Source organism: Sturnira hondurensis, unplaced genomic scaffold (genome assembly GCF_014824575.4).
Source record: "Sturnira hondurensis isolate 20B ecotype Veracruz unplaced genomic scaffold, ASM1482457v3 Scaffold0008196, whole genome shotgun sequence".
NCBI classification, from domain to species: Eukaryota; Metazoa; Chordata; class Mammalia; order Chiroptera; family Phyllostomidae; genus Sturnira; species Sturnira hondurensis.
Window position 1 is genome coordinate 18,469,782 of NW_028080827.1, and position 21,676 is coordinate 18,491,457.

General features: G+C 38.5%; 1 protein-coding gene across 1 annotated transcript; it reads left to right on the plus strand.

Annotated features, from left to right (window-relative positions):
• Positions 1-213: 213 nt before the first annotated feature.
• On the plus strand, positions 214-21,261 carry RAB11A (RAB11A, member RAS oncogene family). The gene is made up of 5 exons (XM_037054169.1): positions 214-390; positions 9,154-9,349; positions 9,589-9,782; positions 10,935-11,015; positions 19,547-21,261. Exons 1-5 carry the CDS (start codon positions 351-353, stop codon positions 19,684-19,686), a joined length of 651 nt encoding a protein of 216 aa, XP_036910064.1. The 5' UTR covers positions 214-350; the 3' UTR covers positions 19,687-21,261.
• The last annotated feature ends 415 nt before the right edge of the window (positions 21,262-21,676 follow it).

The following is a 21,676-nucleotide window of genomic DNA, read 5'->3' on the forward strand; positions in this document are numbered from 1 at the left end:
GCAGGAAACGAGGGAGAGGCCGCTAAGAGTGTAGTGAATAGCCCCTAATAGTGTGATCAGCTGGAAGTCCAGCGCTGTTTCTCCTTTGAGCCTCTAGGAGGGGGTGAGACTTTGGAAACCCACGCATTACTCATTCAGACCACTCTCCTTCGGCTCAGGGACGGGGGCGCCACCTCCCCGGAAGTACTTCCCCTTCAGGGCTGCAGCCCGCCGGAAGTGTCGTAGAGCAGGGAGGGGTTCTTCACCCGGTCCGGCAGCTGAAGCTCGGCGCTCGGGTTACCCCTGCAGCGACGCCCCCTGGTCCCACCGATACCACTGCTGCTCCCGCCCCTTCACTTCTCGGCCGCGCAATGGGCACCCGGGACGACGAGTACGACTACCTCTTCAAAGGTGAGATCATGGGCTCTTCCCCGCTCCACCGAGTCTTGTTCGTGGGCCCGGGACACTCCCCGAGGCCCGCGTCAGGCTACCCCTGTACTGAAATCGGTCTTAGCCTTTCCCTCTCTGTGTGGGTCGTCCTGCAGTCTTCCAGCTCGGCCCCTTTTTCTCCCCTCACAAAGGCGGGGAGTACTGGCCGCACACCGGTCTCTTAGAGAGCTTCTCGTAGGCCTGTAAGAGCCCCTTACAGGGGACCAAGAGTCCTTACGGTGGACTGCCTTCTCCCAAATCAGCTTCCTTTCCCGGCTTTCAGGGCCCTTTCGGAAGGGTCGCCCCTCCCACCATCTAGCTCTCGGATTTAGCGCCCCCTCCTTGTGCACCCTGCCTGGGCTCACTCCCCTTCCTGCACCCCTGTGACCCGCCCTTCGCTTCGCCCCTCACCTTGCCTGGTGCAGACTACCTCTACAAGTCTTTCTCATCTGCCCCGGTTCCCGGACGAGCCGCTCCTCTGCTTCCCCTCAGTCCCTCCCTCCCCTCGGACACACAGCTCTCCTAGCCATCTTCTTCCATTTCGGCGCCAGGCCCTCGGTAAAATCTGAGCGGGCCAGCGGCCCCCACCGGCCCCACAGTTATCAGCGTCAGTAACCTCGCACTGTCCCCGAGATTGGTAGCGCTTTCTCTACTTTCTCTCCCCAAATAGTTTCGAGCTCTCCCAAGTCTTCTGTGCGACCCCAGGGGTGGGGAGGGGCTAATGTTGGGCGAGAGGGATTGTCCGTCCCCCACGCACGCACTTGTCGCAGTGACCCGGCAGTCTGATGTGATTTCCCACCTAGCCTTTCCCTACGCAGCGGCCACCAGCCCGGGATAACTCTTGACTCAGCTCGCGAGAAGGGGTTGCGGATGGGTGTTGGCTGTTATCCTTGCCAGACCTGAAGGCCCAGTTCCAGAGCAGGAAAGGTTGTGCGCTGCACAAATACTAGCTTGCTTTATCACTATGGACTGGTTGCTTCCTGCCGCAGCACTGGGAGGATCCAACCTCTGAGTGTTTTTAGAACAGGAAGAGAAGAGTACTAGTTGGCTGCATACCTTTCCCTAAAGGTGGGGGGTGGGGAGAAGTTATGTGCTCTTTGGTCAAATTAAATATTAGACTGAATGCCCTAGGACAAAACATACTGGAAGGTGGGGAGTGGATAGAAAGAATTGCTTATTGGTTAGTCCGGGAAGAATCCACAGACATAAAGGGTACAGTTTTCAGTGAGAAGAGAGGACAAGTAAATGCTTTTTTGTTCAGTGAATGTGTTCTCACTCTGATGCCCTTTTCATTGCTCCTGAATTAGGATAGCAGCCATCAGTGATAGGTTGAACAAAGATCACTACCAGGGAGGAAGAAGCCATTGCTATTAAGACTTTACAGCGGAGGGTGGAGTGTTTGAAAAAGAGTGCTAAGCATAGTGACAGTTTCCGACTTTGCCATTGGGTGCTAAGAATGATTGACCAAATGAAGCAGGTATCATTTTACTTTACTAATACTTTGCAAATCTGGGCATACTAGCTGATGATATCTCCTTATCACCACTTACTCTTCTGGGCCAGAATGTTCTATTATATGGGCAGAATACTCTTCTGGGCTAAAATGTTCTATTATATCGGCAGAATACCCCCAACCCCAATGGGGAAAGTCATTTATGATAAGAGGTTTCTTAATGCATTTTACATGTTTGCTGGTCATCTGATGTCAGGTGAGCTCACTTGAAGTGAGACCTTGGAGACTGGGGTTTAACTATTAAAGGGAGATTTTTTTTTTAAGATTTTATTTTTTTTATTTTTAGAGAGAGGGGAAGGGAAAGAGAAAGAGAGGGAGAGAAACATCAATGTGTGGTTGCCTCTGGCGTGGCTCCCACTGGGGACCTGGCCTACAACCCAGATATGTGTCCTGACTGGGAATCGAACCAGTGACCCTTTGGTTCACAGGCTGTGCTCAAGTCCTCTGAGCTACACCAGCTAGGGTTTTTTTAAATTTTAATTTTAATTTTTTTATTTTTTAAAATAAGGTGTGGTGTCAATGGGCAGCTAGCTACCTTTGAAGTAATTAATTTAGAACAAGATAGTGACTTTCAATCCTTTTCATCTTGTGGCACACATAAACTAATTACTAAAATTCTGCAGCACACCAAAAAAACGTTTTCTGCCAATCTGACAAAAAATATATATAGTTTTGATGCATTCATACTGGACAGCTGTTGCGTTGGCCATTGTTATTTTTTAATTTGACCATCTAAGGGAGAAGAGGTCAGTGCTCATGTCTAAATAGTCAGATACTACATGTTTTAAAAACTCCTGCAGCACACCGGTTGAAAATCGCCGAGATACACTGTCAGTATTTCTCGTTTTTGGTTTGGAAGTTAAATGTTGGTTATAGAAGCTTTTTTTTTCCTCACTAAGAATATTTTCCTCGATTGGCATGAGGAACTTTGACTTAATTTTGAGATTAGAACATCCTATTAATGATCGAGAACACAGGGCTTTGTAGTCACTGAGGCCTGATTCAAATCCTGTTTCAGGTCTTTAAGTTTGTTTTGTGACCTCGAGAAAGTTAACTTTTTGAATTCCAGTTCCCTCATTATAAAAAGAAAATAATATGTAACTTGCAGGACTGTTGTGAAAATTAAATGGGACTGGTTGTAAAATTTTAGTTTCTGTGAGAACTCAATAAATGGTAACGATGTGAAAGAAGTTATGGTGGTGTCGGCTTTATTTATTTATTTATTTATTTATTGACTGATTGATTGATTTTAGAGAGAGGGAGAGGAAGGAATGGGTCCAGGGAGACATCGGTTTGTTCCACTTACTCATGCATTCGTTGGTTACTTTTGTATGGACCCAGTCTGGGGGATTGAACCTGCAACCTTGTGGGGACAGTGCTCTAACCAACTGATCTATCCCGCCAGGGTTTGTCAGGTTTTTTTAACCATAAATCTTTGTAAATGTAAGAGCATTTAAGTATTAGTAAGGAAATTAGGAACTTCTAAAGTACTTTGTTTCCATGGATTATGGTTTCATTTTGTTTTACATTATGCTGTTTAAGATAGGGCGTTTAAAAAATTCTGCTGAAGATTTCTACTTTTTTAAAGCGCTTACAGGATATGAGTCACTTTTTTTTACTTCAGTGCTGATTATTTAGCCAAATTCTTATCTATGCAATTATACTAGTTGAAAATGAAGTAACAATAATTTTATTTTAAAATGGTTTTATTCTGTAGATGAGATGCGCTGCAGCTCCGTACTTGGAAGAAGGCTTACCTAGCAGTCTTAACAGTTGAGGGAATTGGATGTTGGTTTGTAACTCTAACCAGTTAAAAATGAAGAGAGATTTTGAATAGTATAGAATAGAGTGGTCCAAATGGGAATACATGAGGGCAGAACTGGACATTTATTCTAAATTATGTAATTGTTCTTGAACATTAATTTTCAGTTAAGTTTAGCATTGAGATTTTTGGTGGGGGATTAATTTTATTTTTAACAAATTTACTTTTTGCCCTGGCTGGTATGGCTCAGTTGGTTGGAGTGTCGTCCAGTAAACCAAAGGGTTGTGGGTCCAGGTTCTGGTTGGGACACATTCCCGGGTTGCAGGTTTGGTCCTGGTCAGAGTGCGTAGGAGAAGCAATCAGTTGATGTTTCTCTCTCACATTGATATTTCTCTCCCCGCCTTCCCTTCTCTGTATAGTCAGTGAGTATGTTCTTGGGTGAGATTAAAACAAAACTGTGACTTTTTATTTTAAACACTAATTCTTCAAGTGTGTGCCCACACACCGTGGTTAAGTCCCTGTGGAACACAGTCAATCATGGCTCCTATTTACAAGTATTTTGGTAGACACCAACCAGTCACATTTTCTGAAAATAACTGGATACTTGTCTATGCCATTTTCTTTGTAATCTCATTGAAGGTCAGTAGTAATAAACTATCAGCTGATTGTCAGTGGAAATGATATATGAATTTTGCTGTCTTGCATCTTGGCAGTTTTTCTTCCACAACTTTTGCTTGAGCAACTCAGATTCTGCTGAGTCTGGAAAAACATATTTGGACTTCAGCCTTACTTTGAATGCATTTTATTTTAAAGAATCTTTTGGTGAGGTACTATGAATTAATATACAGGGTGGAGTAAAAGTAGGTTTACAGTTGTTCGAATGGAAAATAATACAATAATTAATAATACAAGAATGAATTGCATTTGGCCTACTCACAACTGTAAACCTACTTTTGCCCCATCCTGTAGTTGAAAGAATAGAAAGATCTCCATATTTATTTATAAAAACCAGTATGAAGATCATTAATTATTCCTTCAGGTAATAACTTACAGGTCTGATGTGCTACCATCGATTGATTTGTCAACTTAAGTTTTAATCTAGTATTTTAGTTTACAAGGGAGTATATAAAACTAAGTATGGTTGAATAGGTGCAAATTTTAACTAAATAACAGATAATATATATATTATGTTTTAATGGCACTTAGCAGCCTAATATTTAATATCATTGAACCAAGTTTAGTATTGGGGTTAGAGATGATACTTAAAATTCAGCAGATAAGGTTAGTGTTAATAAAAACTATCAGGTTATTTTAGAAATGCTGTAGCTGTTTCATATATAGATGCTGTTATTTATGGTTATATATTTTATAGAGATGGCTATAATAAAATGTTTAGAATGCTTCTAACATACTAGTTCTGGAAAACAAAAGTCACTGCAAATTTCTTTCTTGAACTGTAGGATGTGATCATATAGTTTGTCATATTTTTAAAATACAATTAAATGTCATCTTACTGAGAAATCGATTAGAAATTTAAGTTTGAGCCCATGAAAATTTTTCTTTTAATTATAGCTAGAAAATTCTCTTCTATTGCTTAGGTAATTTAGTCTAGTTTGTTTATTTTTTCAGTGAGCCTAAATGTTTACTTCTTGGTTTGATTTCTCATTTGGTAACTGAATAGAAGCTGCTTTCCTTATTGTGTTATTTCTCAGCATCATCTTGGCAACACTATTTTTTTAAATCCTCATCTGAAGATGTTTTATTGATTTGAGAGAGAGAGAGGGAGAAGGAAAGAGAGAGAAACATAGATCAGTTGCTTCCCATGTGCCCTGAGTGGGGATCGAACCTGCAACCTTTTGGTACGTAGAATGATCAATTGAGCCACCTGGGCAGGTTGCAGCACCATTCTTAAAGAACTGCAACCTTCTGTCGTAATTTAAAAATCCTCTAACAAGTTGCTAGTCTTAGTTCTGGCAATCTTGTGGATTTCTAGTTGAGAAAACTATACTGTATAAAGCATTCATGAGTCTTGAATTATTTTCAGCTAAAGATGCTATTTTTTATGATGTTAAAATTAATTGGTCACAATCAGGAGAAAAAAATGCCCTCATTAACTTCACGATGGTTTAAAGATTTGAGGATGAGGGGACAGTGAAGATAATTATTAAAGTGAAGGCTGAAAGGCTAGAAACCAAAGGGTAGAGTTTTTGTGGGAGGAAGAAGGTGTTCTTTTATTTTCTAAAGGTGTTGTCATTCTAGATGTCTTGGTCTTTGGCTCCTGAACTACTAATTGATATCTGAGTGTCTGTGAAATAGAAATGGTCAACTTTTTGAATTTTTTCTTCTTGCCTATTCCCAAATGAGGTTTTTATACCTCAGTGCTAGTGAGGGGCCAGAAATGATTCAAACAATATTTCCTCAGCAGAACATTTTTTTCTTTTAATTTTAATTGTTTTTAAGTATGGTTTTCTGCCTTTTACCCCCATCCCAGCCCATTCCCCATCCCTCCCCACCTCCCTCCCATCCCCCCCTCTTGATGTTGTCCATGTGTCCTTTATACTAGTTCCTTCAAACCCTTCTTTCCTTCCCCTGAAATTCCCTCCCCTCTCCCCTCTGGTCACTCTCAGCCTTTTCTCAATTTCAGTGTCTTTGATTATATTTTGCTTGTTTGTTTGTTTGTTGATTAGATTCCTGTTAAACGTGAGATCATGTGGTATTTGTCTTTCACCGCCTGGCTTATTTCGGTTAGCATAATGCTTTCCTATTCCATCCATGCTGTCACAAAGGGTAGGTGCTCCCTCTTTCTTTCTGCTGCATAGAATTCCATTGTGTAAATGTACCATAGTTTTTTGATCCATTCACTTACTGATGGGCACCTAGGTTGCTTCCAGCACTTGGCTATTGTAAGTTGTGCTGCTATGAACATTGGGGTCTCAGCAGAACATTTGATCTCTTCCATTAAGAGGCAGTAATAAGTATCCTTTTAAGCGGGTTCAATTCTATAACTGAAACTGGGATTTGACCTCACGTCCAGAGTGGTGGACCTTGGAAACTGAGATGTCAATCAACCTTTCTGTAAAGTTGGAAGTATATGACAAGGTCTGTCTGGGAAAAGCCCAGCCATTGTTAATGAAAGGGAGTGATTTGTGAAACATCAATGTAACCCGACGGCCAAGGAGAGTAGACTAGAGTGCACATGTGTGAAAGATGATGACATTACTGTGGGGGTGGTAGATGCTGTTGAGTGAGCATGTGTACTGTGTGGCCATCACATTCAAAATGAGCAAGTAGAGCGATGAATCTGCATCAAATTTTGTGTTACGCTTGAACATTCCTCTGTGGAAACTATTTGGGTGATTCAGAAGGCCACAGCTATGGGCAGCTGGTGATGGGCAGCTTCATCAGGACAGTGTGCCCACTCATCCATCATATCCCATGCAGAGATTTTGATGAGACATCAAATCACCCAGGTGATTCAGGACCCCTGCCCCGGCTACAGCCCAGATTTAGCACTGTGTGACTTTTGGCTTTTTCCAAAACTAAAATCACCTTTGAAAGAGAAGAGATTTCAGAACATTGATGAGATTCAGGAAGATACGGGGCAGCTGGTGGTGATTGGGGGAACTTTGCCAGGTCCCAAGGTGCCTGCTTTGAAGGGGACTGAGGCGTCATTATCCTATTTACAGTGTTTCTTGTGTCTTGAATCTTCAATAAATGTCTCTTTTTCATAGCCCATGGCTGGATACCTTCTGGACAGACCCTGTATTGTCTTTGAGGGATACTTTCATAACCTTAATATATTCTTCCTTAGTATCCAAATAAAAGCATTTATTATAATATCTGTGTTTGCCATGATACCTTTGCTACCTTTAATTGACTATATAGCCAGAAATAATTGCTCATTGTGCTGCATGGAATCACTGCTCTCTGAATGATTTCTTGCTGAATCAGCTGATAGAGGAAACCAGAAAGAAACACATTTGATAATATCCTGCCTCCAAGACTGTCTAGAGGCCAGCTTATATCCGCTCTTGTGGCAAGGAAGGAATGTGTAATGGATTCTCTGTCCTCTAAGCAGAATGCAGTGAGCTCTCAGTTTTTACCTCCCTCCCCTCTCCCCCACCAAATCCCAGTTTCTTCAGCAAGGCATGGTCTTATTTTTAGATGTTATTCTTACATGTTTAATTTTCTAGTCCTGGTGTCTGTATCAGTGAGCTGGTAAGAAGTAAGAAGCATTAGTAGTTCACAGTAGGAATAAATATAATATTTTCTGAAATATCTATAATTATACATTTTTACAAAGGAAAAAGGTGTTACGAAGCTTAGATCCTATACAGTTGGTGAACTCATTTTGTTCTTTAAATTTAAGTGGACATGATTTAAAATAAGTTAACTGCCTATTTCCTGATTGTTTTTGAAATTCTAAAGGGTAATATTGCCTTGGGTGAAAAAGAATCCTCATATGTTTAGTTAGTAAATAAGCTGTCTTCTAATAGTAATTATAGGAAATAAATTCATCTAATCAAAACCTGTCTTAAGGTCCTGGCTGGGTAGCTCAGTTGGTTAGAGTGTTGTCCCTGATGTGCCAGGGTTGTGGGTTTGCTCCCCAGTCCAGGCACATACAAGAAGCAACCAATGAGTGCATGTCTGTCTGTCTCTGTCTCTCCCTCTCTCCCCTCATCCTGCCTCCTTTCCTTCCTCTCACCCCTCTTTCTCTCTCTCTAAAATGAAGAGTTTAAAAAAAAATTCATGAAGTGGTAAGTGAAAGTATACGTCTGCTCTTGGCTCAGAATTATTAGCTTTCTAGGGCCCCTGTTAAACTTAGTGGATGGAGTATTTGTATTTGGAGAGGTTTCTACTTTCCTGGCAGTCTGAAAAATGCAGCTATTAAAGGGCCATTGTAGTTTCTGTGATCTGGGTGGCAAAGTTTATAAACCTGCTGCCTCATATGTTAAATATATTTCATTCTGCCTAGGTGTGAGTCCTAAGGTCAGACCCAGTCTTTGATGAAACTAAGTAGAACATAGTATTCACTTTTTTCCCTCTCTGCCACCCACTAACAACATCCTTTGTTGCTTTCATGTCATATAAGTTAATATCACAAATTGTTCATTTGGTTTAGGATTTATCTTTGAACTTACTTACCTTCTAAGGTAGCAATTTTCCATATTTTTCATCTCATGGCACATATAAAGTAATTGCTAAAATTCTGCAACACACCAAAAAATATTGTTTATTGCTGATCTGACCCCCCAAAATAGGTATAATTTTGATTCACTCACACCAGAAGGCTACTGTTGTGTTGTCATTTTTTAATTTGACAGTCTAGAGGAAAAGAGGTTAGTGCCCCTGACTAAATAGTCAGGTATTGCATCTTTTAAAAATTCTTGTGGCACACTGCTTAAAAATCAGTGTTCTAAGGTAGTGTGTTTGTCTCATTCACCTGATATAAAGTTCTTTGTCTTTTCAGTTGTCCTTATCGGAGATTCTGGTGTTGGAAAGAGTAATCTCCTGTCTCGATTTACTCGAAATGAGTTTAATCTTGAAAGCAAGAGCACCATTGGAGTAGAGTTTGCAACAAGAAGCATCCAGGTTGATGGGAAAACAATAAAGGCACAGATATGGGACACAGCTGGGCAAGAGCGATACCGAGCTATAACATCAGCGTAAGTTTCAACAGTTTTTAAGTTTTGTGAAATAGGCTGCCATCAAGTGAATTGATAGACTTCTGGTATTGGAAAAGTTACTGGGGTTTTCCCCCCTTTTCAGAAATCCAGTATTAGGATTTTGAAGTTTACTTATAAAGGTGTTTTTAAATATATGTAAACCATATATTTAGTTCTTCCTGGTGTTCCCTTCCATTTTGTGGTTGTCTCCTAATAGTTACCTGCGTTTCTGTTTTCAGATACTATCGTGGAGCTGTAGGTGCCTTACTGGTTTATGACATTGCTAAACATCTCACCTATGAAAATGTAGAGCGATGGCTGAAGGAACTGAGAGATCATGCTGATAGTAACATTGTTATCATGCTTGTGGGCAATAAGAGTGATTTGCGTCATCTCAGGGCAGTTCCTACAGATGAAGCAAGAGCTTTTGCAGGTTAGTGATATGGATGCCACCTTATTCCGGTGATTCCGCATTTCTTACTGTTATGTCCTGCAGTTTTGATAATCCTTCCAACGAGGGTAATCAGTTATAGTAATTTCAGAAAGGTAAACTTGAATGAATAATGAATGCTCAGCAAGGATTATTTTGAAAGTGTGTGATGGCTGCAGGGCTCTTTTGCTAACTTGAGTAATTAAAACACTAGAATTTGAGTTTTTGCTGCCAAAAATTGAATGTAAGTACTGTTTTCTTTTCTTTCCCTGGAAAGGGTAGGTGAAATCTATTCTGTGCTTCTGTTTCTTTTTCCATTATGTCTCTGTGATTTACCAAGGCCGTGCTGTGTGTGGGTCTGAAAAGTAGTAGTGCAGGGAATGTCAAAGACCAACAGGCATTTAGTGGCTGAGGAGTTGCAACTTTTTTAGCTTTATAGAGGGTCTACCTATCTATCTCTGGAGGGACATCCTGCCAGAGGGCAACAGATTGGCTAGGGTACATTCTTGGCTAGTGAAGGTTGTGACCGTTATCTATGCCAGTTCTTTAGTTTTCCAGGCAAGCAGCTCTGTTTCAGATAATACAGAGTTCTAAGGGAATCACATGCACCCATTCTCATTCATGCTGTAGCTGTGTGGTTGAAGGACAGTAAGAGGTGGAAGTAGCTGCATATTTGATAAGTTTAGTACATTCTGAGCATTGTGTCCATTGTGGTGGTAGTATTTAGATATAATAGGCATTTTAATGAATCCAATAAAAAATTTGATTATTTTTAATCTACTAAAGTGTAAGCAGTGTGGTATCCATATTACTCAAGAAGTTGGGGAGGTTTTAGGATTAAGAAAGGTTTTTTGCTTTTTCCTTCGAAGACTTGAGTATATTACATCCCTTGTATTAAAATTTGATGAAAGTTGCCCTGGCTGGTGTGGCTCAGTGGATTGAGCACGGGACTGCGAACCACACGATCGCGTTTCAATTCCCAGTCAGGGCACATGCCTGGGTTGCAGGCCAGTTCCCAGTGGGGGACTCACGAGAGGCAACCATACATTGATCTTTCTCTCCTTCTCTCCTTCCCTTCCCCTCTCTCTGAAAATAAATAAATAAAATATTTTAAAAAAAATTTGATGAAAGTAAAGTTTTTGTGTCTCCCTACAGAAAAGAATGGTTTGTCATTCATTGAGACATCAGCTCTAGACTCTACAAATGTAGAAGCTGCTTTCCAGACAATTCTGACAGGTAAGACTTGCACTTTCAGATCATACCAGTGGGAAATAAGAGTTTTAGAGAGGCTCTTTATTTATTTTGAGAGAGACAGACAGACATTGATTTGTTGTTCCACGTATTTATGCACTCATTGGTTGATTCTTGTACGTACTCTGACCAGAGATCGACCTGCAACCTTGGTGTATCAGGTCGATGCTCTAACCAACTGAGCCACCTGGCCAGGACCTAGGGAGGTAATTTAAACAAAATAATTGGGAAAACAAACTATCTAAACTATCTAGCACATTATCTGTGAATAACTGTCATTTGAGAGCTACTATAGCAAAAGCCATAAAATTAGTTACAACCATTGCTTGCTGAGCTTTAATCATCCTAATTCATCTGGTTTACAGTGGGAAATACACTTTAAAATTGTTCACTTCTTTTATTACCTCAGCCCATGTCTGTAATTCATATAATTCATGGTGATAAACACAAAGTAATGTTTAAATCTGCTTTCTAAGATAAATATTGAAATTCCAGCTATGGAAAGATATAAATGTCTTGTTGAAATTTAGTAGGGTAAATACATTTTAGGTTCTGATGTGTTAAAGAAGCAGCTAGGGAAAAATACGTTCTTTAAAAAAAAAAGTGAGATTCTCCCATGATATATTGTAGAAGAAGCAGGGTGTTGTTACCTGTGGAGAAAATCAGCCAGTGATTGCAGATAGAAAAGTTTAACCCCAGTATAATGGGAAAGGAACACAGTCCCAGATGTTTTGGAAGGTGGATGAGCGTGCCAGGTCAGCCTCAGGAATAAGAAGGCATTTTATTAGTGTTGACTCATATTTACTCGGACTTTATTAAATAACCAGTTTTAATCTTAATCCTCTAATACTTTGATAGGTTCTTTTAAGTACTTTAAAATTTCATGTTACTTTTAAGAACTTGCTAGACTTAATACATAGTATAGTCTTGTTCTAAAAAGTCTATATGGAGAAATGGTTAAGTAAATGAGTTTCCAGTTATAATGTATCATAGTTTTAATTTATTCTTTGTATACTTGTATTAGAGGTCAACAGATTTTAACTTATAAATGTTGTCCTATTTTACTGGAAAAAATGTAGGGAATTAAACCTAGGGTTTAAGAGCATGGACTTGGAAGCCTGATTTGCATTCTAGTCCTGGCTCCTCCACTTAATATTAGTTCTGTAATCTTAGGTAAGTTACTTAAACATTCTAGACCTTAATTTTTTTGTCTGTTAAATTTAAATGTGTGTTGGGTAGTTCTGTTACTTTCCTTTTGGAGAGGGTCTCTATTTATAATAAAAACCTGTGCTATGATTTGGTTTAACTGTTAGTGTGACTGCAAAATTTTTGTCTCTGTAGCCCACAGAATTGTCTGTCACTGAGACATCTGCTCTGAACTCCAGAATGAGTTCATGCATGTGAAATGCTTAGCTACCCCTGGTACATAGTGAATCTTTGATTAATTAGTAGCTAAATAGCAGTTCTGGCAGAAAAAAATCGGATGAAAAAGAAACTAAGTATTGGTAATTCACATACCTATTTTATTAGAATTCTTTGAATTCTTTTCTGTTATCAGAAAAATAGTAACTGAAAGAACTGGTGCAGGGGTTGGATTAATAGTCTTTGGAATGTAGTGTCTGGCTTTCACTTAGACTCTTCTGTCGAGTTTCATCGCAGAGCTTTTCAAGCAGTAAGATTTGATTAAATATGCAGTATGTCTGCAAATCCTACTTTTTTTCTTTATAACCCCTTGTGTGGATTCTGTTGAGTCAGTGTGTAGAGTGGTAAATTTAGATCCAGGAGTGGTAGGCTTTTACTTTTTATCACTTTGCTCCCACTCCCTCTGTAACCGAGCTCACTGAGCCTGTCTGGTCCTCTGATTCATAGTATCTTAGAATGAGCAGAAGTCATCTTGAAGGTCTAAGTCCCTTTTTTTAAAAAGATTTTTATTTATTTATTTCTAGTTATTTTTAGAGAGAGGGGAAGGGAGGGAGAAGGAGAGGGAGAGAAACATGTGTGTTGTCTCTTGTGTGCCCCCCAACTGGGGACCTGTCCTTCATCTCAGGCATGTGCCCTGCCTTGGAATCGAACCCTTTGGTTTGGAGGCTGGCATTCAGTCCACTGAGCCACACCAGCCAGAATTCGTCTTGAAGGTCTGAGTCTGTTAAGGCCTCTAAAAATGTCACTTGCAGAACTTTCTGATGAATCCTTATTGTTGGGGTATTTTTTATATTCCATCAATCTCTGCATGCAATAATTCTAGCTCATTTATTCAGATATTAAGTGAAGGTGAGCCCAAGTCTTCCTCCTGCTGGTAATTATTTTATGCATCATTGGTAACATTGACTTTATGATCTATATAGACCTTATGAACTAAAAAATAAACAGTGATATGTACTTAAAAGTGAGCTGTTTTGTCCTTAAAGATGAAGAACATTTTTTTTTCTTACAATTCACTGTAGGTTAAACTTTTGTTACTGCTTGAATAATGTTGCTTATAAACCAGGAAGACTTTAGCTTCACTTAGTACCAGTTTTCCTCTCCATATTCACTATTTCCTCAGCTTCCTGCATACATGTTAGTGTTTATCTGTGGGATCAGAGATCACTGCATATGGCAGCAGACACCTGTGCTGTTTTGCAAGTGTTAGAATGTTTGTTTAAACTTTTTTTATACCAATGGGAGTATTAGTGCATTAAGAAACACAGGAAAGAGAAAAATAACCTCATTAAGCTTAATTCACCCTAAATGTTAACTGTTTTAAGGGAGCATTTACAGCATTTACATTGTATTTTGATGTTTCTGTAAGAAGAAATAGCTTTTTAAATTTCAAGAAGCAAAATTACATGTTGAGAATTTTATCTTACATTATTACTCCAAAGTTAATTGTGTTGCTTATTTTAGAATAGAGCCATGGCATTTTTGACATTCGTGCACTTGATGGTCATTCCATGACATACTTTTGCTGATGGTATTTTTAGGGGTAGTCAGCCAGTGTGTGCGTGAGCCTGATAAGATTTCCTAGCCTCTGCTTTTCAGTGCAGTTTTGTTTTCTTTCATCCTCAAGTTCATTAAGGAATGTTATTAATCTATCGTTTCCATAGTCTGTTATTTTATTCTCTTTGAATTTTGACAGTTACAACCTTGAAACGTTACAATAACTGTACAAATAATTTGCAAATATCCTTAACCTATATTTCCCAAATGTTGATATTTTACCATATCTGCTTTATTATTTTTTCTATTTCTCCCTAAATATATACCTATTTTTCTCTCTAAATATATGTTATATATGAAATGATAAATGTTTATCATTTCAAATGATAAACATGCTGCCCCTTATATCTAAGTACTTTTTATTGTATATTTCATAAAAATAGGGACATTGTCTTTCATAACCACAGTACAGTTCTCAAAACCAGTTAGAGGGTAACTGTAAACATCAGTGTCCAGCTACAGACCTTATTCATATTTTGCCAGTTGTTCCATTTATCAGCAAATTAAGACTGGAGTCAAACTGCATGCTGTATTCAGATGTTGTATCTCTTTAGTTTCCACTAATCTGGAACAGTTTGCCGGTCTTGTATTTATTGAAATTTTTTGAAGGATATGGGTCAGTTATTATGTAATGTACTTCAATTTGGGTTTTTGCCTACTGTTTCCTTATAATTACATTCAGGTTATGTATATTGAGCAGGAACATCACAAAAAGGGTGCTCAGTGCACTGTGTCAGGAGGCTTGTGATACCGGTTTGTCTTTTCAGTGCTGGTGATGTTAACTTTGATACTTTGGTTAAGGTGGTGTCTTCCAGTTTCTCCATGTAATTAGTATCTTCCAGTTTCTCCATGTAATTAGTAAGTCCAAGCCATCTTGTTAGTATGAAGACTAGATCCTTGTTGAAAGAATTTTGATTCACTTAGCATATTGATTTAAAAGTGGAGTGAGGGTTTTCAGGTATTGCAATAGTTTCCCCTTATCTGCGGTTTTACTTTCCTCAGTTTTAGTTTTCCACAGTCAACTGTGGTCCAAAAATATTAAATTCCAGAAGTAAACAATTCACAAGTTTTCAATTGTTTGCCATTTTGAGTAGTGTGATGAAATTTCGTGCCCAACTCCATCCTGCCCAGGACATCAGCCCCCCTTTGCCCTGCATTTCCTGTTGTTTACACTAGCCTGCCTGTTAGTCACTCTTGGTTATGAGATGACTGCATAGCAGTGATTGTATTCAAGTAACCCTGACCACATTTTAGGCAAGGCATCCACTGGGGTTTTTTGTGTAGTAGCTTTGTTTTTGGCACGTGGCGACTTTTAAATACTTGTCAGTATATCAAATTGGAGCATTTTTTGACCTTTGAGAAACTTGTGTGGTGAGCAGTGGGTTTGAAGAAGACCTAAATATATGTTTTAGAGCTATCTCTTTTTTTTTTAACATTTTATTTATTTATCTCTAGAGGGGAAGGGAAGGAGAGAGGGAGAGAAATATCAATGTATGGTTGCCTCTCGTGCATCCTCTGCTGGGAACTGGCCTGCATCCAGGCATGTGCCCTGCCTGGGAATTGAAACGCGATCGTGTGGTTCGCAGTCCCGTGCTCAATCCACTGAGCTACACCAGACAGAACGAAGAAGACCTAAATATTTTTGACCGAGGCTGTAGTAGTGGAATAACTCAAGCCTATGCTATTTTCACAATTTTTGTAGGAACTGAAGAATTTTAGCTCTTTTTGTTTCCCAAATTCGAACAGTGGCATTTAATTTCCTTAGAATTTACTTTGCAACTTGACCCATACTTTCATTAAAGTAGAAATAGGTATATGCCATTTTAAATTTAACATTACCTGGTTATATTTAAAGGTATCTTATATTTTATTTCATATTTAGATCTACAAGAGATTCTTATATAAGAATGATAAAGTAGTATTCCTTTTCTTTCTGACCTTACATATTCTTTGGATGTCTTAAGAAGGGACTGCACAGAAATTGGTGTATGTCATACACATTTAGTTCTAAAGGAAAACATGCCCTTGAAAAAGGAAAATATTTGCAACTGGTTTTAGCAAGTTACTAGTGCTGCTCCCTTCCCCCCACTTCAATAACCTTTTCTAATCAGTACCAGCTAGAAAGGTACCTGCATCCTATTTTCTTACCCAAAGTTTCTTTTCTTTTTTTAGTGACATATCTAGCCACAATTAAGTAAATTAGTTGTGTAGCCTATTAGTGCCCATTGTAACCGAAAGAAAAATTTTCTCCTAATTGTCTGACCAATACTTTCTTGTTTATTTATTGCCTTCTTTATTATTATTAGTGGCAGACAGACATCTTAGTGACTGCGGCAAACGTAGCAGTAATCCATTCCGACAAAACGGTTTGCAGCACTCGTGGGCAGTTACACAACACCGCTCAAATGTCTTGCTTCGTAATGAGATCTCTTTAATTATTTAACTTTCTGTGTTCTCAGAGAATTCTTCCTTTTCCTCACTTTGAGTATTTGCTTTTCATGTAAGAACCTGTAAAATCTTTTTGTTGTTGTTCTGATTCCCCTAACTTAATGTTAATACAACTTGCAGAGAAGTTGAAATTTGTAGAGGGTCACATTTAATCATTTGCATTTGAAAAAGAAGAGCTAGCCACCTACTTTGGAATTAGAGAAAAAACATAAAGAATAAAGAATGAGGGCCCTGGCTGGCGTAGCTCAGTGGATTGAGCACAGGCCTGTGAACCAGATGATTGCGGTTCGATTCCCAGTCAGGGCACATGCCTGGGTTGCAGGCCGGTTCCCTGCAGGCCAACTCCCAGCAGGGGACGCATGAGAGGCAACCATACATTGATGTTTCTCTCCCTCTCTCCTTCCCTTCCCCTCTAAAGATAAATAAATAAATAAAATCTTAAAAAAAAAAGAATAAAGAATGAATGGTGTAGTTTTACCGTAAGTTGATGATTGTCTTTATGCTTTAGCCACTAGCCTGATTGAATGACTGTCTTTTCTTACCCGTGACACACTGCAGCCCCACCCCTTTTCAGTGAAAATCTAAATGGAGACTCCATACCCTTTGTTAGTCTTATTTTTTAAAATTCTGGTCAGTAGTTTTTATTGTAATCTCTTTTTTTTCTCTTGATGGGTTTTAAGCTTTGAACCACTATCAACCTTCTCAAATACAGATGTTAGCACCACTCCTCCCTCTACCCCCCGCCAATTTAAAAAGGGCACACTAGCTGTCTATTTTGTTATTTTACACATTCAGTTTACATGTATAGCTTGCTGTTCAGCTTTAGGGAATTTAATTTTTCTTTTGGAGAAAGTGTGTTAAATCAGCTTGTACATTTCTTTTTCTTTAACTTTTTATTATGGAACGTTGCCAACATATTAAAGGTAGGGCAGTATCACGAACTCTGGTAGCTGTCAACCGTCAGCTCATGGCCAACCTTCCCTCCTGATTCCTCTACCAGGATTTTGAATCAACCCCTGGGTTTTACATACTTTCATTTGTAAACATTTCATGATGTATATCTGAAAGAGTAAGACTTAAACCCACAACAACAAAACCACTTAATAATTGGCAGTGATTTCTATGTCATTTATCATTCAAACTATTCAATTTTTTTCACTTCAAATTAGAATCCAGATGATGCTCATATTGCAGTTGGTTGACTTGTTCTTGGAGCATTTTGCAAACATGATTTCACTTTCTTTTATCCTATAACTTTGTGTTTTTAAAATTTTCAGGTAAATACCCTAGAGCCTTCGTGTAGAGTCATCAGCTTGTCATAGTTAGATTGCTTCTCCATGTGTGTATATACTTTTCTCCCCCCTTCGCTGAATTTTTGGAAGATAAATTGTAGACATTGTAGCACTGTACTAATAAATACTTAAGTGTTTTCTCTCCTAAGAACAAGACATGCTACATATACCATAATATGGTACCCAAGAAATTTGTTTATACTGTATTAAAAATGTGCAGTTCACATTCAGTTTTTCCCACATGTACTAGTAATGTCCTTTTATAGGATTGATTTTTACATTTTAAATCTAGTGTCTGGTCAGTTGCATTGATGGAATTATTTTACATGTGTGGAATCAGACAGAGTAGCCACTGGTAACAGGTTGTTATTGAGTAACTTGAAATATAACTAGTGAACTAAGGAATTGGATTTTACATTTTATTTAATTAATTTAAATAAATTTAGTTAATCAGTTTGGTAGGTGGCTACTGTATTGGATAGTACAGATGTAGAATATTTAAATCCTGTCCTGGCTGGTGTAGCTCAGTGGATTGAGCGCGGGCCTGCGAACCAAAGACTCTGGTTCGATTCCCAGTCAGGGCACAGGCCTGGGTTGCAGGCCAGTTCCCAGTGGGGGATGCACGAGAGGCAACCACACATTGATATTTCTCTCCCTCTCTTCTTCCCTTCCCCTCTAAAGATAAATAAATAGAATCTTAAAATTTAAAAAAAGAATATCCCTATTTTTCAAATGTAATCTGTGACAACCTTTTTGAAGAGTCTTGGCAGATCGTCTTGTAGAATGTCCCTCAATCCGAATTTATCGAATTGTTTCCTCATGATAAACTCCTTTTAAACATTTTTGGCAGAAGTACATAGGTGTCCTTTGTGGAAATACGTTGTATCCTTCATAGTACACCATAATAGACACATGTCAATTTGTCTCATTTTTAGAATTCACTTACCTTTTGAGGATATTTGGGGTGGGGGTAACACTGAGAGAACAGAGGTGACTGAGATGTGGAATCTAGTCAGAGGGAGCTACTGTTAGGTAGTGCAGTATTAGACCAGATAAAGTGTGTTTGAGGTCCTTGCTATAGAGAATTTAGTACCATTTATTTGTGTAGTTAGTTCGTTATGACAGCCTGCTATCTGCTGTATGCTGGAGATATATAGCAATGATTAAGGTAGACACAATTTTATTTAATATTAAGTGGAAGGAGTAGACACTAAATAATTAGTTTTGATAAGCCATATAAAATCTTAAGTTGCCTGTTTTAAGTAATTATTTAATTACAGTTTCACTTTAGTTCAGGAGGCACTGATGAACATTCTTTACCTCCTTTTGCAAGAGTCCTTTGGGGTTTTGGCATGTTTATGAAGTTGGGCTTTTTCCTATGCAGCCAAGAAAAATGTTACTGTGCCTGATGGTGCAAATTTATTCTTATTTTTCAATGATACAATGTCAGTAGATATAGGGCTTTTTTTGTAAGGGTCAATGAAAACACTGTCATGGTTTAATTTAGATCTAAGCCCATAAACTATGAAATCTCTTTAAACAAAGGTTAGTTAATTGACTAGCGAAACTCTCTCTGAAATGGGAAACCTTTGTTTCTCTTCTTAACCTAAGGGGATTTATTAAAATGATGGGTTGACTCTAATCACTGGCTGTTTGAAAATAAAACTTTAAATTTATAATTCTATGTTCATCTTATTTACAATTTTTCCTGCAGATGTATCATCTACTTCTTTGTATCTTTTATGTGAACTTTTGGTGGGCCTGTAACACTAGGTATTGCTGTTTTTTTTCACTCAGAGATATACCGCATTGTTTCCCAGAAGCAAATGTCAGACAGACGTGAAAATGACATGTCTCCAAGCAACAATGTGGTTCCTATTCATGTTCCACCAACGACTGAAAATAAGCCAAAGGTGCAGTGCTGTCAGAACATATAAGGCGTTTCTCTTCTCCCTTAGAAGGCTGTGTATAGTCCATTTCCCAGGTCTGAGATTTAAATATATTTGTAATTCTTGTGGTCACTTTTGTGTTTTATTACTTCCTTATACTTAACGAATGTTCCATGTTTTAAGTCTTTTGATTTCAGCTTTATAAAAATCATCTGTTTGTCCCGATGACTGCAGCTTTTTTCATGCTATGGCATCACTAGCCTTAGTTTAATAAACTGAATGTTTGGATTCGTCAATTATTGTTTACTTCTCATCATGGAAAACTGTCACTGTAGGATATAATAGAATGTGATCACTTGGAGCTCAGACCTGTTGATGTTGATCAAATCAAATTAAGAAGACTCTAGAAATAAGCTATCATTTTGCCACAGAGCAGCTTATAATTCATACACTCTTCTCTCAGTGCAGTATATATTTCCACAAATTGCCCTGTAAACATAGTACACAGGATTTTGAGAGCTTGAAAGTTTTCCATCACTCTGGAAGTCACTTTCTAAAATGCCTTAATAGGGTTATGGAGTTCAGTAATTTTTGGTTTTAATTTTTGTAAGCATCAAAGGTGATCTGAGAGGGCACTTTTTTGCTGGACAAGAATGACTTAAACACAGAAGACTGCATTGTGGTTTCAGCTGTGGTATGGACCAGGGGGTCACGTGTTAGTGCCGCCTGGCAGGCTGGGAACTGGAGAGACTGGTGAAATTCCATCTGAGGCGGCTCTGTCACGATGATTGGGCAGCCTGAGTTTAATGATGTCATTTAATTTATCTAATTTTCCAGCAGTAGATTATGTGGCATTTTATTGCTCAGGCAGTAACTGGTTTAATGCTCTTAGTATCAAATTGTGAGGTGTTAATTTTGTCTCAACACCATCGATTAATTGAAATGTAACCCAGTTTTGTCTCCATATTCACCAGCAGGCATGGATAATTATGTTAATGGTGCTGATGTTTGAGTTTTGCAGTGCATTATGGGATATAGTTCAGTTAAGTATCTGGTTTCAGTGTGTCAAAAGAATGCAGTGAGAGGTTAATTTCTGCTCAAGTGGTATCACTTAAAGGCATGTATTCTTTTAGTACTTAAGATGAAATAGTACTTTGAGTTTAAATAGAATGCATTTAGGCCATTATACAGACTTTACACTATTGAAATAAGTGGAACAACTAGTTTCTCATTCAGAAATGTGCACACTAATCTTTACTTTTACTTTCTTGTGGGTTAATACTAAGCATTTACTCTGCAGTGTTCTGAAAGTTGTGTCAACTGAAGTGATACTATTCAGGGTGGTGGAATGTCCCCAAAATATACATGTGTGTGGGATTGGGTAGATTACTGTGTTTCGTAGTTAATCTCCTGTCTTGGCGATGCTCATGACGTGTGGGTGCACCGAAGGCATCGCTGTGGTCGGTCGTTTTGGTTTTCTTATGCATTTTAGTGTATTGGTATGAAGACTATTATCTATTTGTAAATCACTACTTTGTATTTTATGCATGCTCTGTAACTTTTTATTTTAGTTACTGATTTGGAATATATTCACATTCTAATAAACAGTTATAGGGTACTGTTCTTCATGTTGTCAGATTACATTTTCCCTTTGCTTTGGATGTAGCCATGGAATATTTGATTTTGATGAATGAGAACATATAGGTCCTTTCATTACAGAGTAAACATTGAGTTGGAGGCACCATTGTGCGAATTTAGCTTTGATTTTAGACAGGTAGTTCAATTATGCTTTTCTTGGAAAAAGTATTACCAAAAATATAAGGGAAGTAATTACTGTCTGTATTTTCATGCATATATAACCGTGTCACCAGACCCAGGGGAATGCTCCATCACCACTTACTTTCCTGAAAATTGGTAGCAAGTTTTTTACAAAGTTATTTAAGAAAAGGGGAAACTCGATAGTGAATTGAAAGTGATAAAGTACCAGTAACTAAATTTTTATCAAGTATAGACTTAATGTTGCCTTGGGCATGGTTGG

What these genes read in the sequence shown, in the direction of transcription:
- RAB11A (XM_037054169.1), top strand. Translation starts at nt 351, where the DNA reads ATGGGCACCCGGGACGACGAGTACGACTACCTCTTCAAAG. An exon ending in TACCGAGCTATAACATCAGC is followed by an intron (nt 9,350 to 9,588) that starts GTAAGTTTCAAC and finishes TTCTGTTTTCAG; the next exon opens with ATACTATCGTGGAGCTGTAG. An exon ending in TGAAGCAAGAGCTTTTGCAG is followed by an intron (nt 9,783 to 10,934) that starts GTTAGTGATATG and finishes GTCTCCCTACAG; the next exon opens with AAAAGAATGGTTTGTCATTC.